Below are 14,376 nucleotides of genomic sequence, written 5' to 3'. Positions count from 1 at the left end.
GTGAGTGTTAATATATGTTTCTGCCTATAACATTATTTTATCATAGTGCCTAGAATAGGCACAAAAATAGATAATATAAAAATAGACAAAAATCATTATCTGTGATAAAGAATTAGAAAAATAATCTATGTTAAAATATGATGTGGCTGGTACTTGGGCAGGCTGTCACTTCCATGGTTTTGGGGTTAAAGCCCAAAGTATAAAGATACGCACTGTAAGAGGGTGATGCATCCCAACTATAAAATTACTGGCTGTTATTTTGTTCCCAGAATGTTCTATCTTTCTTCAAAACATATATGAAGTCCATCACTTGCCAAAGGTTGTTGAAACAAATAGCTCTTCATTAGTCCCTCTTCTTCAATACAAGAGGTCAACATAGTCTTAACTCTGTGTTGTTTTAACACCGCCCAGCTTGGGCAGTTTATGAATAATGGCAAGACCCGTTTTCCAGCATAAAAATAAAGATCTTATCCAACTGTGTCAATTCTGTAACAATAAACACTAAGATAGATGTAAAGCTAATGGCAATTTTTTGTGTAGTGGATAAGAAGTAAATAAGTTTTTCCTTCTTATAAAATGACAGAAATTAAGTGTCTAAAAATAGACAAAGTATTTATGGGCTTGAAGATAAAAGTTAAAGTGACTCCATGCTGAAATGCCAACAGCTTGCTTACATGAAGCTTGTATCTGCAGAATCTGTATTACTTGCAATCATTTTGAGATGCAGTTTGGGGCATTTTTTTTTTTTAATTAAATGAAAATATTTCTTGTTTAGGTCATCCAAATCTCACCCAGGACCTATTGTCCACATTAGTGACAATCCAATGGATGAAGGAAAGGTAGGATATGTTTAAAGACTATTCAATACATTATTTTTCAAGCAAGACTTTTTTATTAAAGTACAGATACCGCTGCTTTTTAAGAAGGATTAAGTAGATGAGGACGATATTGAAAGCATAAAGAAAGGCTAAGTCAAGGTTTTAGGCTCTGAAAATAGTATGAAGCAAGGTACAGACATCACTGTAGGACACATTACTGGAATAATTAGATGCATTTTGTAATCAGAAACATCTGAAAACACAGCTGAAAGTGCTTAATTGCAAAAATTCTTGGAAATAAAAGCAAACTACTTTACTTATGGTGGTAAAAATTAAGATGTTGCCAAAAGAACCCAATCATAACCTGAGTGCAGAAATAGTGGGATGGAAATTAAATAAACATAATGCTCTTGGGTGTTGCTGTTTCACAACTTTAAAATGCTTATTTTTGTAGAATAATGTGTACTTTGTCTTTAGTTTAGCTAATCCAAGGCAGCAGATCTTATGGGGTTTGAGATCTAACTGACATACTCTCATTTAGCAGCCAGCATCTAGTGATTATAATAAATTGCTTAAAACCAAACTGGCCTGTAGTACAACTAGATATTTCAGAAAAGTCAATTCAATTAAAACATGTAAGAAAAAGCTATGTATTGGACTTGTCTTTTCCTTCTTTTGAGATGGTATTAACATAATCAGCTTTTTGTCCTGATAAAAAGTTTTACAGTACACATTCTTGAAGCCCTTGCAAGATGAAAATTATGTCCTTTGACATAGCCACAAAGAAGAACTTGAGCTATGAACTCAGTGGTCATAAGTTCCTTCTGTATTAAAGTAAATCTGCAGGTATTACCCTTTGCTTTGGGGTGACTGTTATGTACCTCATGCAAAAACAATGTAACTTTAGTTCATAGTGAAGACTTCATGAATCAAAAAGAGAAAGCAAGGAGTTAGAACGTTAATATGCCTTTTCTAGGTGACAGCAATTACTGTAGTACCAAATCATGCTTTTCATACATACAAATCATTCCCCACTTAAGTCATGGTTACAAGACCTCTTCTACAGGTCGTAAGATGGGATCACATGACTCACCCACTCTATGAAGGATCTTCAGACTCTTTAGCTTGTGCACCCCATACAGTTCTCCAGCAAGTCTTAGTGGTCTGTTTCAACTTTCATTCAGATCCCTTGGTCCATAGTGAAGAGTATGTAGGAGGGGTTTTCCTGAATTTTGATGATAGGAATAAAGCCCAATATGAAAGAAGGATTTGAAAATAACAGTCTTAAATGTGTCTTTTCCAAAAGTCTATAGACCCTTGACAAAAGTATGGTTATAACTTAGCTAGAGAGACCTTGATGCCAGTTTAAGCAGACCTTCAGTAATGATTATGCTCTAGATTAATCTGGCACAAGTGATTAACCGGACTGATTAATTACATTCTAAATTATTATTTTTGTCAGTGCAATGTCTCAAATACCCTAGAGTTTTAAAATCCCATTTGTGAAGAATCTTTAAGGAAAGAGAAAATTTTGCTTACTACTGTTCCACATACACAGGAGAAATATTTTTTGGTTTACTTGTTTTTCATTTGGTGTGTTGAAAACTTGAAGAGAAGGGGAACAATACTACTGTCTCAGTAGTATTTGAATGTTTTTGTTTGAATGTTTTAATAGCCTGCTAGTTAAAAACTTCTATCCTAAACACCTGAGGTTTCAGTTCAACAAAGAGAATTTCATGAGTAGGACACTTTATTTTTTTCACTGGGATGAAGCTTGCTGCAGTAAGTGCATAACTAATGGGTTTCTCTGTAGAACTAGGTTTGAATCACATTCCAGAACCGTGGACCCTAGAATATGTATGCAATGAAGCTATGGCAACCTCAGAAATGACAATTGATCTCTTTGTTCGGGTGTATTCCATCCCCACCTCACATCTAATTATTTTCAATTAAAGTTTAAGAATTACGGTTTTTATCAATGAGGCTAGCAATCAGTGTTTTAGAATCTGACCTTACACTCCTTTCTCATAAGAAAAATTATTGCTGAAGAAAACCTGTGCAGTTGTAAGAATGTCCTGTGTACTCACTTTTTAAATGTGTTCATGCTATTAGCCTTCTAATCACTGTGATTTTTCTAATGTTTATAGTTAAAATAGGAAAAAATATAAAACATGGTTATGATAAGCAAAACCACTTAATAGTATACATGACACTAGTGAGAAAAAAATCTAATATTCACTTTTACTAGATCAAATGTGTTTAAAATTTTGGGGGTATTTTAGTGCTGTATGACACTGAAATAGCATCTTACAGGTAAAATATTTTATCTATCATCCTCTTATTTTTCATACTGGAAATAACAGTACACTTCTTAGCATGCTGAAAAGACCGTCCAGGCAAAACCTCTAGGTATTGATTTAGAGCTCTATCCTTGACTAGAATGGCATGTATGTGAAGGCAGTGTTTTCTTAACTTGTAACACAAAGGATACTCCTAAGGGCACTTTTGTTTGCTTGCATGAAGTAGGCTGTTTCAACAACATGTAAATCCCAGCAGGCAATTATACCTTTTTTTTTTGTATGTCCATGCTGAGGAAAAAGAGGTGAGAGTGAAGGTGTGCTACTTAATGCTAGGAGCTGCTTCTCCTGTAGCAACATTGCTCAAAGGAAAGATCTTACAGAAGATCCAGCAGCTATGAAAGATGAAACTGCATTGCCGCCTTCTATATAACAAGTGCCAAGACTGTTACTACTGCCTTATGTTGACCTTCTTTTGTTTTCGATAAGAGAACTGTGACTTAAGATAGGAGAGCAAAATGCTTAGATACTCAACAATGGGTTAGACCAATTATTATGAGCAATTTGAATCTTCGCTCCCTGCAGAAATGGTTTCATCTTGCTTCTAGCAAAAAGATTATTTGGAAATTACCTTGTTTAATTTCTCTGTAGCTTTCCTCTCTTTAACAACTAATGGTCTTGGTGTTCCTTTAGCCTGTTATCAATTGCGATTAACATCTGGAGAAAGCTTGTATACATAGTTTCTTTATAGACAACGAGCCATTACCTGGAACTTGAGGAAGTGTAGTGTGTTCTTCCAGGAAATCTAAGCAGAACAAATTCTAGTGAGGAAAATGGACAATTAAAAGTTCTCTTTTCCAACTCTGTCCCATTTTCGCTCAAGAGGGAACACACTTAAAATTTTATGTTGAAGTTTCTGGAACCCAAAGGTGTTTCCAGGGACTCTTCAGAGGAATGCATTATTTCTTTCTAATTTTGCATGAATGTTAGTTGTATTAGCTGGAAGTTTAGGAGAATGACAAGAAGCACAAAGTAAACATCTCTAACATTGAGGTCTTCACCTCCTTCTCATTAATTTTTGTCTTTGTAAGTACTTGTAGTTACTACATGTAGTATTATGCTACACCTCTTTGGGGCAAGAACTACAGGCATTGCAAATGGTATTATTTTGCTTGTCCTTATAAAGACTTAATATATATGCTTATTGCAGCTTCTGATTGGCTTTGAGTCTGGAACAGTGGTATTATGGGATCTGAAGTCAAAGAAAGCAGATTACAGATACACACATGATGAGGTAATGTTTTTTTTATCTGCATGACTTACTATGAGTATGTCATTTGCTATTCTAATAGCAACTTGTTTTATTTTTTTATTTCTTCTCCTGCTTCTGTTATCAGTGCATCAATAAACTGAAATTTATTGAATTTGAAATTGCAAGTACTTGAACTTTTCTCTAAAAGAGCCATAGAGTTTCAATAATAGAAACTTCAGACCAACTGTTTACTGAGTTGGAGTTTGTGAAGCAATGAATGGTGGCGTGGATTGGATTTCTTTACTAATTTTGGTGGCGAGGACGTGGAAGCTTTCAGATACATTGTTACTGAGTAATGTGACTTTTACCTGTGTTAAGAGCTTGAGTATTAAGTTGAAGCAAGACGGTATAGCAATTTCTGTAATTTCGAATCTGTCACATATTCTGAAAGTGGGGGGGAGAAACCACTATGTAGTCTCAGTGACTCAGTAGAAATAAAACTGGGAGAGGTTTAAAAAAAAAATCACAATGGCATTGAATGACACTTTCTTTAAAACTTGATTCTTGAGAGAAAGTAGGCTTTTTGAAAGACCGATTAAGAAAAATGATTCAATGTAATATGCTATATGATATATTTTATTTCAAATAACATAAAATTAGTCTCAATTAAATTTCATTGATTGTAAAAAGTCTGTACCGTTGTTCATTACCAACTAGGCCTGTTTCTTGTATTGCAGTGGGTATGTTTTCATTAGCTCTGCGCTGAGCTTTTCACAAGATAGGATTTGGGGTTTTCTTGTGGTGGTTCTGGCTCAGTACTCATGCCTGTGTATCTGTTAGCTCTACCAATGAAGTTTCTTTGAAGGAGGGTGTCTCTGAAAAAGCCCAAGCCTTAGGTCATCAGAGCTGTATTAGAACATCAGAGCAGCATTAACGAGGTTTCTTTGTTCATAAATGTCTGTATAAGCCTCTAAATATGTTGTGTGAAGAGCAATTGTCTATCTTCCAGTTTCATTGCATGCACCTAATTAATTCCCTCTGTTTCTTTGTTTCATAAACTTACTTATATCTCTATCATCTTTTTCTAGTCTTAATCAACTTTTTCTTATACCTCTTATTCTACTTGCTCTTCTCTAACTTTCTTTTTTTTAATAATTCTATTTTATCTTTGTTTTATAAAGAGAAACACAACAACATTATATTGAAGATGTGGACATGCTGGATTTATGATGTGGACTAATTATGTTTGGTCTTGTTTTCTTTGTCTCTTGATCTTGATACTGGATTATCCTTTTAATGCTGAAAGCATTAAGCAGGTACTTCCTTGGAACAGCCTACTGAAAACCAGAGTCTCATTCTTCAGTGTTAATTGTTGGCTCAAAGTCCATTGCATTTATGCATAGCTTCATTTACTTAGTTGGATAATAAAAGTCTTTCTGCAGTTTTTCACTGAAATCTTGATTTCTGCCTTGAATATGCTTTGGTACTGTCAGCAGACTTGTCACCTTAATATGCTTGTTCTAATTTTCTAATTGAATAAGCTGAGCAGCACAGATCCCTGAGGGTCTCTACCAATAACCTTCATCCATGAACTAATCAATTACTGCCAGCCTGTTTTTATTCTAGCTTCCTTTTACTTCCTGATACCTTAACCAATTACTGATCTGTTCAAGGATCTCTGGTCTGTTTGATTTCAGTTTCCTTTGAGAGATGTTGTCTCTTTCTTGTTGAAAGACTGAAAATTGTGTAGACAGCTTAATTGGTGTTTCAATTAGCCACATGGTTGTTAACACTTAGGTTGGTTGGATATGATTTCCTTTTACAAAAAGCATGTTGGCTTCTCTTACCTGGTCTATTATACTCATCCATATGTTGATTAACTCTGTTCTTTAAAAAAGTTTTGTTACAGCTTCTAGAAACTTACCCAGGGTAGGCATAACGCTGCTTATTCTTTTTTTTCTTTGGATTTTTCTGGTCCATTAGTTTAAAACTGACTGTACTTCTTCCTGAACTTGAGAGATTGCAAACAGCAGTGAATAGTTCAGCCGTTTCATCTTTGATTTCCTTTAGGATTTATAAGTGAATGCATGTAACTGTTTAGTTTGTGTTTTGACTGCAGAAGAGGTAATAAAATACCTTAGGTAAGATCCTTTGGTAAAGAAATGTTTGTTATCATAAGTTGGGAATGGATAGGAAGGGGCAAGAAAAATGAAGATCTATGGACTAATTTAACTATTCTCATTAGTGAGAATCAACATACAGTTAAGTTGCTTAAAAAAAAAATTGGCCATTCGGGTCTTAAAAGTTGAAGTACGCTTTTTTCATGAGTTTGGATTGCCCTTTAAGAAAAATTTCTGTTTGGAAAAAATTACTGTATGCAGTAATAATTCGTTAGTTCTCATTCATTTAACATTGTATGACAAGGAATTTCTTCTTCAATGGGCAAGTTATTTAGATCTAATCTTCCAAGGAGGAAGGCAGAATCAAATAATATCTCTCTTTTTTTATTTGGATTTGATACAGTATATGCAGTTTCAAGTTATTGTGTATTCTGGCCTGAGTGGCATAGGAATAAAATGATTAATTTTGTCTAACAGAATTGAAAAATATGTGTTTCTTGAAAGGTGCCTTCGTAGAGAGTGCTGTAATTGTTTCTGGACCGATGGCCTTGAGAGAAGATCCTATTAGATACTGAAAAGATAATGAACAGAAAGCAGCAGGAAGCGAATGATTATATGTATGCTATATATATATCTGTCCATTTTTTTAGTGCAAGTCAGTTGAGATGGGGCTTCTCCTGTATCTTACTTTCACTTTATTCTTCAGCCCCTCTGTTTTGTATGTAGCTGCAAAAATGAAGAATCTCCCTCAGTTTGCCAGTGAAAGGAGTATTCAGCCCGATGTTATCTTTCTAATCATATTATGATCAGTGCTGACTAACTAGTGGCCTATATAAATATACTGTTGCTGTTTTTCAGCTAGCACAGTCTCGAGTGAATGTAAATGTTAAGAAATCCAATAGAAATAGTTTTTTGTATTGCATTTTTCAATAGTAAAATGATATTGCCAAATAATAAAAACTTTGCTGTTTTTTATGAGCAGTTTCCTTAACAGAAAAGAGAAAAGCATTCTCATTTGCTTAATGCTGAAAGAGGTTACTGTGGAAAGGTGGGTGACTTTGAGTCTTAGACAAGTAACACCATACTGCTACTGTGAAAAATGCTGACTGGCATTGTTGGAATTCTGATAATAAGGTAAACTCTTTGTTCTAGTTGAATATCTTAGCAATTCAAATAGTTAACCAAAGATAAAATGTCTCTCTCTCTCTCTATATATATATATATATAGTAAGCAAATAATTCTTTTTAGTTGCAGGCTAGTACAGTTCTGTAGATTTTAAAGTAGAATGGAAAAATCAGAAACCAGGGAAATTGACTGAATTGAGCAAGACACGGGGAGGGTACAGCTAACCAAGGTTTTGGGTAAGTGGAGAGTAACTAGTAGATAGTTCTAGGCAGAAATAATTTGTGTGTCCATTCTAAATTTGACTGCACCTTTTTCTTTTTTTTTTCCACATTTGAGACTCATATTAGTTTTGTTCTCTTAATGTGTAATACTGACTTCAGAGTTGAAAAACTTTGGTCAAGATGACGCAGCACAATCTGATTTTTAATATATGTAATAGAAATAACCAAAGTGTTTTTATAAGGATGTAACCAGGATTTAACACAATTCAAACTTTCAGAGTTAAGCTTGCTTCTGAATGTTTTTTCTGGAATATCTTTTCTTGTTGACTGGAGCACTAAGACATCTGCTCTGTTTATTATAAAGGAGCCTAAAAAATTGGTGGCCATGTTCATTCCTTATTTAGCTCCTTCTCCCTTTTGTCCCCAATAACAAATAATTTGGATGACCTATCATAATTATTAAAGTATTGTAATGTTTTGCCAAGACTCTTATTAACTAGTTTAGTCTAATCTAAGACTGTGTTGCTGCCCAAAAAGGCAGTCTTATCTTAACCACCCCAGCAACAGCTTTCCATAATGAGTTGTGGCGGCATGACAATACAGCAAGTCACGTTATAATTAACTCTTTTCCCCTCTTCCTCTACACCCAAGAAAAGTATCAGTTCGAAAGACCCATTGCACATGAAAACTTAAATCTTAAGGAAAATCTTCAGACTTTCTGCCAATATAGTGGTTTCCTTGCTCAAGAGAGTACGCACAGTCTAGCAGTGGTGGAATAATGCCTTATCTCATGAGATCTCCTCTGCTTCTGATAAGTGTGGCACAGAGCAGAGAAAGCCCTCTGCTATTTGATTTCCTGGTAGCAAACCTTGTAAATTTGAATACTTCTGTACATAGAATCTTTCTAGCTCTTGTTTCTTGTTGATTTCCTGGATTTGCCAGAGGCTTCTTTCATATGCTGACTCTAAGGGCTATATTCCATCCATGAACATGTGCCACCTCTTATCTCACAGAGGATAATACACGTGACGTCCTGCCCTGTAGCAGGAGCAGGATTTTAAACCTCAGGATTTCTATCCTTGGTTCTCTCCTTGTTCTTGATGAGATCTCTTCTGAGTGTGGAGTTGACAATTAGTAAGAAGAGAGCAACTTAGTCCAGTCTTGTCACATGTGAGATCTGGTGGAGAGCTGCTCATCAGACACAGGAAATGCTGTCTGGTCCTCCCTTCTTCCTCCCTTACTGTGCCATCTCAGACTGCTGAAGTGGAGAGTTGCCGAGGGATCTTGTTTGGTGAATCAGGCCTGTTTATTAGCACCAGGGGAACATTATCTGGCTCTAACCCTACTTAAAACAAATAATTCTTCTGGTACTGGTTAACTGTGTAGTCCCATCAGTCTCATAAAATCCATCATCACCAGTCATTGCAAAGGTGATGACTGATTCTGTGTCTATTAGAAATTGTAGTTCTCTACCTGGGGTGTGAGGATTGTTGCTGCTGGGATTTACAGATCTGACATAAGCAGAGCTTGGCACTACAGCACAGCTGCAGTTCTGCATGATGTCAAGGCACAAGATATAGCTGTGAGGACCCTGGAGCTGGATACTTTCCTGCTGTGCAGGCCTTTTCCTGTAGCAGTGCTGTGAAACACACCTCTGTTTTGTTTGAGTGATGGTGGCTGTTAATGGGTGACTAGGCTTCATCAGGCATCATGAATGTGATGGCCAGACACATTGATATCATAAAGACTGCTGGAAATTTTGCTGTTGAATTAGTCTCCTTCTCTCTCATCCCTTTGTATTTGACATTGGTCTTAAAACATGCAACATGAGGGGCTCTGCAGTCTACCACCATCATTTGATGCAACTCTTTTGCCTCAAAACTTCAGGTCTGTCAAGGGGTCCAAATGCTGTGATCTTCCTCTGCTAAACAGCAACAAGGGTCAAACTCCCTGCATGATCAGAGGTGTAGATAGATACCTATGTGATTTTTTTTTTCAGGGAAGAATCTGAATTCTGTTATATTTTTTTGTTGCTTCCTGCTTGCTTTCTTTCCAAGTTACTTCACCTTTAGGAGGCTTTTTTGAAGCGAATTCCCATGTTGTGGTGGGGAAATCTCACTTATTGCCTTGGAAGCTAGGTCTGTGCAACACTATCCATGCTTTCTTCCTGTCTGAACATGTGTGCCTGCCCAGTACCCTGCTGTGATAGTTGCAGCACAAGAACACTAGGAGGACTCATCCCAAGAACAGGAATGCTTATAGACTGGGCAACACCACCACCCCTAAAACCTTTCTAATCATATTTCTGCTTAACCATGGCTGGGGGAGGTGGCTCTGGGTCATGATTAGTATTAGTGCTGATTGCAGGCATATTCTTCCCTCTGCACCATTCTAGTTTGTAACAGGAATTTAATTAGAACTGGATCTTGATTTTTCTATATTACAAATGAGATCCTGAACTTAGAGTACTGTATACATTCTATTATAACAGCATCGTGTCGCATGTTTAGAATTAGTTAGAAGAATGCACAAATATAACATTCTTTTTCAGAGAATTTGGAGGAAATTATCTGTGACATAATGGAACTGCAGTTGTGAATTAACTTTTTCTTTAGAAAGTTTCTTTGAACCCTTTCCTCAAAACATCCTTTTTGTCTTGGGCAGGCTCAATAGAAAAATAAAGCTGTAAATTCTTTTTGCATCATTCTTAAGTCTTTTATGTTCAAACATTGGGGACTCTAAAAAAAAAAAGTTATGCATATCTTAAGTGTAATACAGTTTATACTGCAAACATTTCCCATACTATATTTTCAGCTATGAAAGAAATAAAAACTGGTTTTGTTTCTAAAAAATTAAAGTCCAACTTTTGAAAACTAAAACTAGTTTTTTAATAAAGTCCAATCTTCAAGTAGTGTTTTGTTCTGATTTAAAGTAAGCTTTGATAGCATTAACTCAGCAAATGTATTATAGACTACTATTTTTAGGCTCAATGTTCTGGTACATGGCTGAGTGTAAGAGATTATTTTACAGCATTAAAAACATGTCAAAGTAGCCTGTGGGATTAAAGGCGGTGGGGGTGGGGGGTGGGGTGGAGAGAACTGCGACCCTGACATGTGACTTGCCAGAAACCAAAGCATTTCAATGCAGTCCTTAGACACTTGCACATTTCATTGCATCAAAATATATTGCCATTTAAGGCTCAGTAGCTGTAGAAAAGGAGTCAGTGTCATCATCCATTCAAGTTTACCAGAAAATACTATCCGTGTCCATGGAAATGGAGGACAGTGAAATGTCAATAGGCTATGGTAGACAGGCTGGTTGCAGAAGAAATAATCTCATTTCAAAGAGTCAATCTCATGACTCTTTACCAGTCATGCACAGTATGTTTCAAGCTCAATTAATGGCACAAAAGAGTGAAGAATCATGGTCTAATCCAAAGAATGATGAAAGGAGTTCTCCATGATTTTGGTGCATTCTTGTGGGAAAGCATGCAGAAACATTTTGCCAAAGGTTGTGTTATACTTGAAAAACAAGCAAGCAGAGATGTGTACTATTGGAATAAAAAAAAAACCCACTTTGCCTTTTTTATTTTCTGAGTTGTAGCAACTGTACTTGTAGTAGTCTAAACTTTGGTATTAGCAAAATGGGTTAAAAAGTCTATTTTAGAAACAGGGAGAACTGCTTAAATTAACTTTTTGAATTCACATCAAAGTATCGATATGTTTCTGTATGTATGTTGTCTTGCAGAAAGACAGGGTACCAAGAGTGGTCTCACTTCACTGGTTTCACTGGTTTTGAAATGGTATGCATATAATCAGCTGCAGGGCTAAACTAAGTCTGTAGAAAGTGAAATGGAAGGGATTTTTTGTATATGTATTTTTATGAATTGAAACAGTTAAATCCTCCTTAGTGGAAAAATACAATCAAAGCTTAGTTAGTGAGGTCAGGACTTGGGTTACCTGTGCAAGCAACTCTTCTTAAGGATACAAACGCTATAAATATAGCACCAGTCCTTTGTGGTAGTAGTGCATGATCCTGTCATGAGGGATTACTGTCTGTTGGGATCCATATGATGAGTGAAATGTTCCACAAAAGTACTTGAGATAGATGAATCAGTACCAACTGATTTAAGCACACTGCAGTATTACGGTACCAAAAGGGTATCAGAGAACGTTTTAAATCAAGATGAGAATTGTGATTAAAACTTTGAGAGTATTATTCTGGATCAGTAAGTTTTGTGTAAAATATTGTAAAAATATGCTACTCCTAGGGGCTTTTTAGTGTCTAAGAAGCTATGTATAGATTTGCAGCCTCAGTGGATTCTGCCTGACTTTTCTATTTTGGATGTTATGCTTTCCTTCAAATTCTAGCACTAATGTTAACCATGGGAAAACTTTTGCTCTTGAGTTTTGAGGGCTTTTTTTAGTTTTGTTTTGGTGATTGAGGCTATTGATATCAATCAACTAGTGCAACCTAAAGTTAATGTACTTTTTTCATTGTGACTTGATACTGTAGATATACTAGCCAGTTGTATAGCTAGAGATTATGCTACAGTTACTTAGAGGTCTGGTTTTATTTTTCAGGCTTACAAAAAATTGTGAATTTTGTAATAGCAAAGGATAGTGCTTTCTACTAAAGCTGATCATACTGAGCCCCCAGAATTGTTAGTTGGATTACTTTAAAAGTACATAAAACATGTATTTCTGCAATGCTTTAAATTATATTTAGCTGCATTGCTAAATGTAACCAGATGCTATATAAAACTAGGCAATAAATAGCTGTAAAGCCAAAGGCCTCATTATTTTCTTCCAGTGTTCTTTCCATCCCATCAGGTTCCTTGCAGAAATTAAGTGATAGCAGTCATCCTTCCCCTTGGTTTTCAGTTTATCAGATCTTTTAATGTTCATAAGCATTAATGCTTTTTCAACAGTAATGGCTTGTTGCATTTTCTTCCCCTTGACCTTCTTTTTCAAGAAAATAAAAAAGTGTTCATTTCTCAGATTTATCCTTCTATAAGGCTTGCTTCCATACTGATTGTTAAGACCTATTTCTATATAAATGGATCAGGTTTTGATACACATTTGCTCTATGCGCTGCCTACTCTTGTAAAGGTTAGACTCCACATGGGAGAGTACTTAAAACATACTTATTACTTGTATTAATAATCATAGTATAGATAATCTCCGTGAACTAAGAGATGCAGGAAACAGAAATGGCACCGGTCTTTTCTTACTAGTTAACCTCCATGCCTTATTTGTGCTCTTTGCTTCGTTGTTTACTTTTCTTTCACCTTAAGGCATCAACTAAATTTCATTTAGTCAGCTTTTTTCTGCAGTAAGACTTCATGTGGCATGGCTTAATAATTCCATTTATAATTTCATGATTATAAAGTTGTTTCTGTATCCATGGAGAGATTTACTAGTAGATCCCTACTTTCCTGTACCTCAAAACTGCTATTGTAATGTTAGAATGCTTATTCAAACTAGCATTTTGTTATCATCATTATTAATCATTGTTTCCAAAAAATCTTGTTACTTCAGTTTTACTTAGATTCTCAGCCCATGCTTGCCTCTTGCGCATATCCACATAGACATCTCAAAATGCTATTTAAAACTTTGACTTAATTCCATCAAGTAGGTACTTACTGTATGGACAGCATATTTTTCCCAATAACAAAATTTTGGTTAACAAAGCTTAAACAGTACTTGCAGTTATTCTCTGCATGATACCTATTGTTGAGAAATACTTTAATAGTACACTCTGAGGAGGAATTTTTCCTCTGAAACATGTCGCTACAATGAAGACGATATTTTTGATGGGTAAAGTATGTCTGAAAGAAGTACTTAGGAATGGAGAACTTACTGTGGGTAAATTAGGAGATACTAAGAGCGGTATGATTTAATTAGTACTTTCTGTAATTTCCTTTTGCTATCTAATGTCATTGAGGAAGGAGTAAGGATAAAATAATACTGAGATACTCGACTTTCACTGTTCTGTTTTCTCTTTTCTTGCATAGGCTATCCACTCTGTGGCTTGGCATCATGAAGGAAAACAATTTATTTGTAGTCACTCAGATGGCACCTTGACCATATGGAATGTAAAATCTCCTACCAAACCATTCCAGACAATCACTCCACACGGTAAGATGAAAATGGATACCCACTGTGTTTGACAGCTTTTAAACCACAGAGGACTTATTTTTAATAGAAATGTGTGTTTCAAAATCAAGTATTGACAAACGCACTTGCAGTGCAAATAAAAAAACTTTCTCTGCCATACCAAATTCTGATAGATTTAATTTAAAAAAAAAAAAAGCCCAGTCTTAATGAAATAACAATCAAAATAACTGCAGTTTTATCTAAATCTCTGAACTTTAAACTGGCCTTTCACACAATGGCATTGATCTCAAAATTAAGTAATGTATATTTTGCAGGGCTTGGTTTTTGCTTGACATTTCAATCCCATATGTTGTTTAAAATACATATAAGCGAGCATCTGTTTCATGTATAAATGTGTAGATTACCATAAATTCTTGGAAAGGT

General features: G+C 35.5%; 1 protein-coding gene across 5 annotated transcripts in view; it reads left to right on the top strand.

Annotated features, from left to right (window-relative positions):
* STXBP5 (syntaxin binding protein 5) overlaps positions 1 to 14,376 on the top strand; it is a 106,950-nt gene that overhangs the window by 42,010 nt on the left and 50,564 nt on the right. For all 5 annotated transcript variants that reach the window (XM_074164047.1, XM_074164042.1, XM_074164034.1 and 2 more), the window contains exons 6-8: positions 776 to 839; positions 4,326 to 4,409; positions 13,851 to 13,974. In XM_074164047.1, the coding sequence (XP_074020148.1) occupies positions 776 to 839; positions 4,326 to 4,409; positions 13,851 to 13,974 (272 nt within the window). The remainder of the gene's footprint in view (positions 1 to 775; positions 840 to 4,325; positions 4,410 to 13,850; positions 13,975 to 14,376) is intronic.

This window comes from Numenius arquata, chromosome 2 (assembly GCF_964106895.1).
Source record: "Numenius arquata chromosome 2, bNumArq3.hap1.1, whole genome shotgun sequence".
NCBI classification, from domain to species: domain Eukaryota; kingdom Metazoa; phylum Chordata; class Aves; order Charadriiformes; family Scolopacidae; genus Numenius; species Numenius arquata.
The sequence above is the reverse complement of the archived record's forward strand: the minus strand, read 5'-3'. Positions and strand labels throughout refer to the sequence as shown.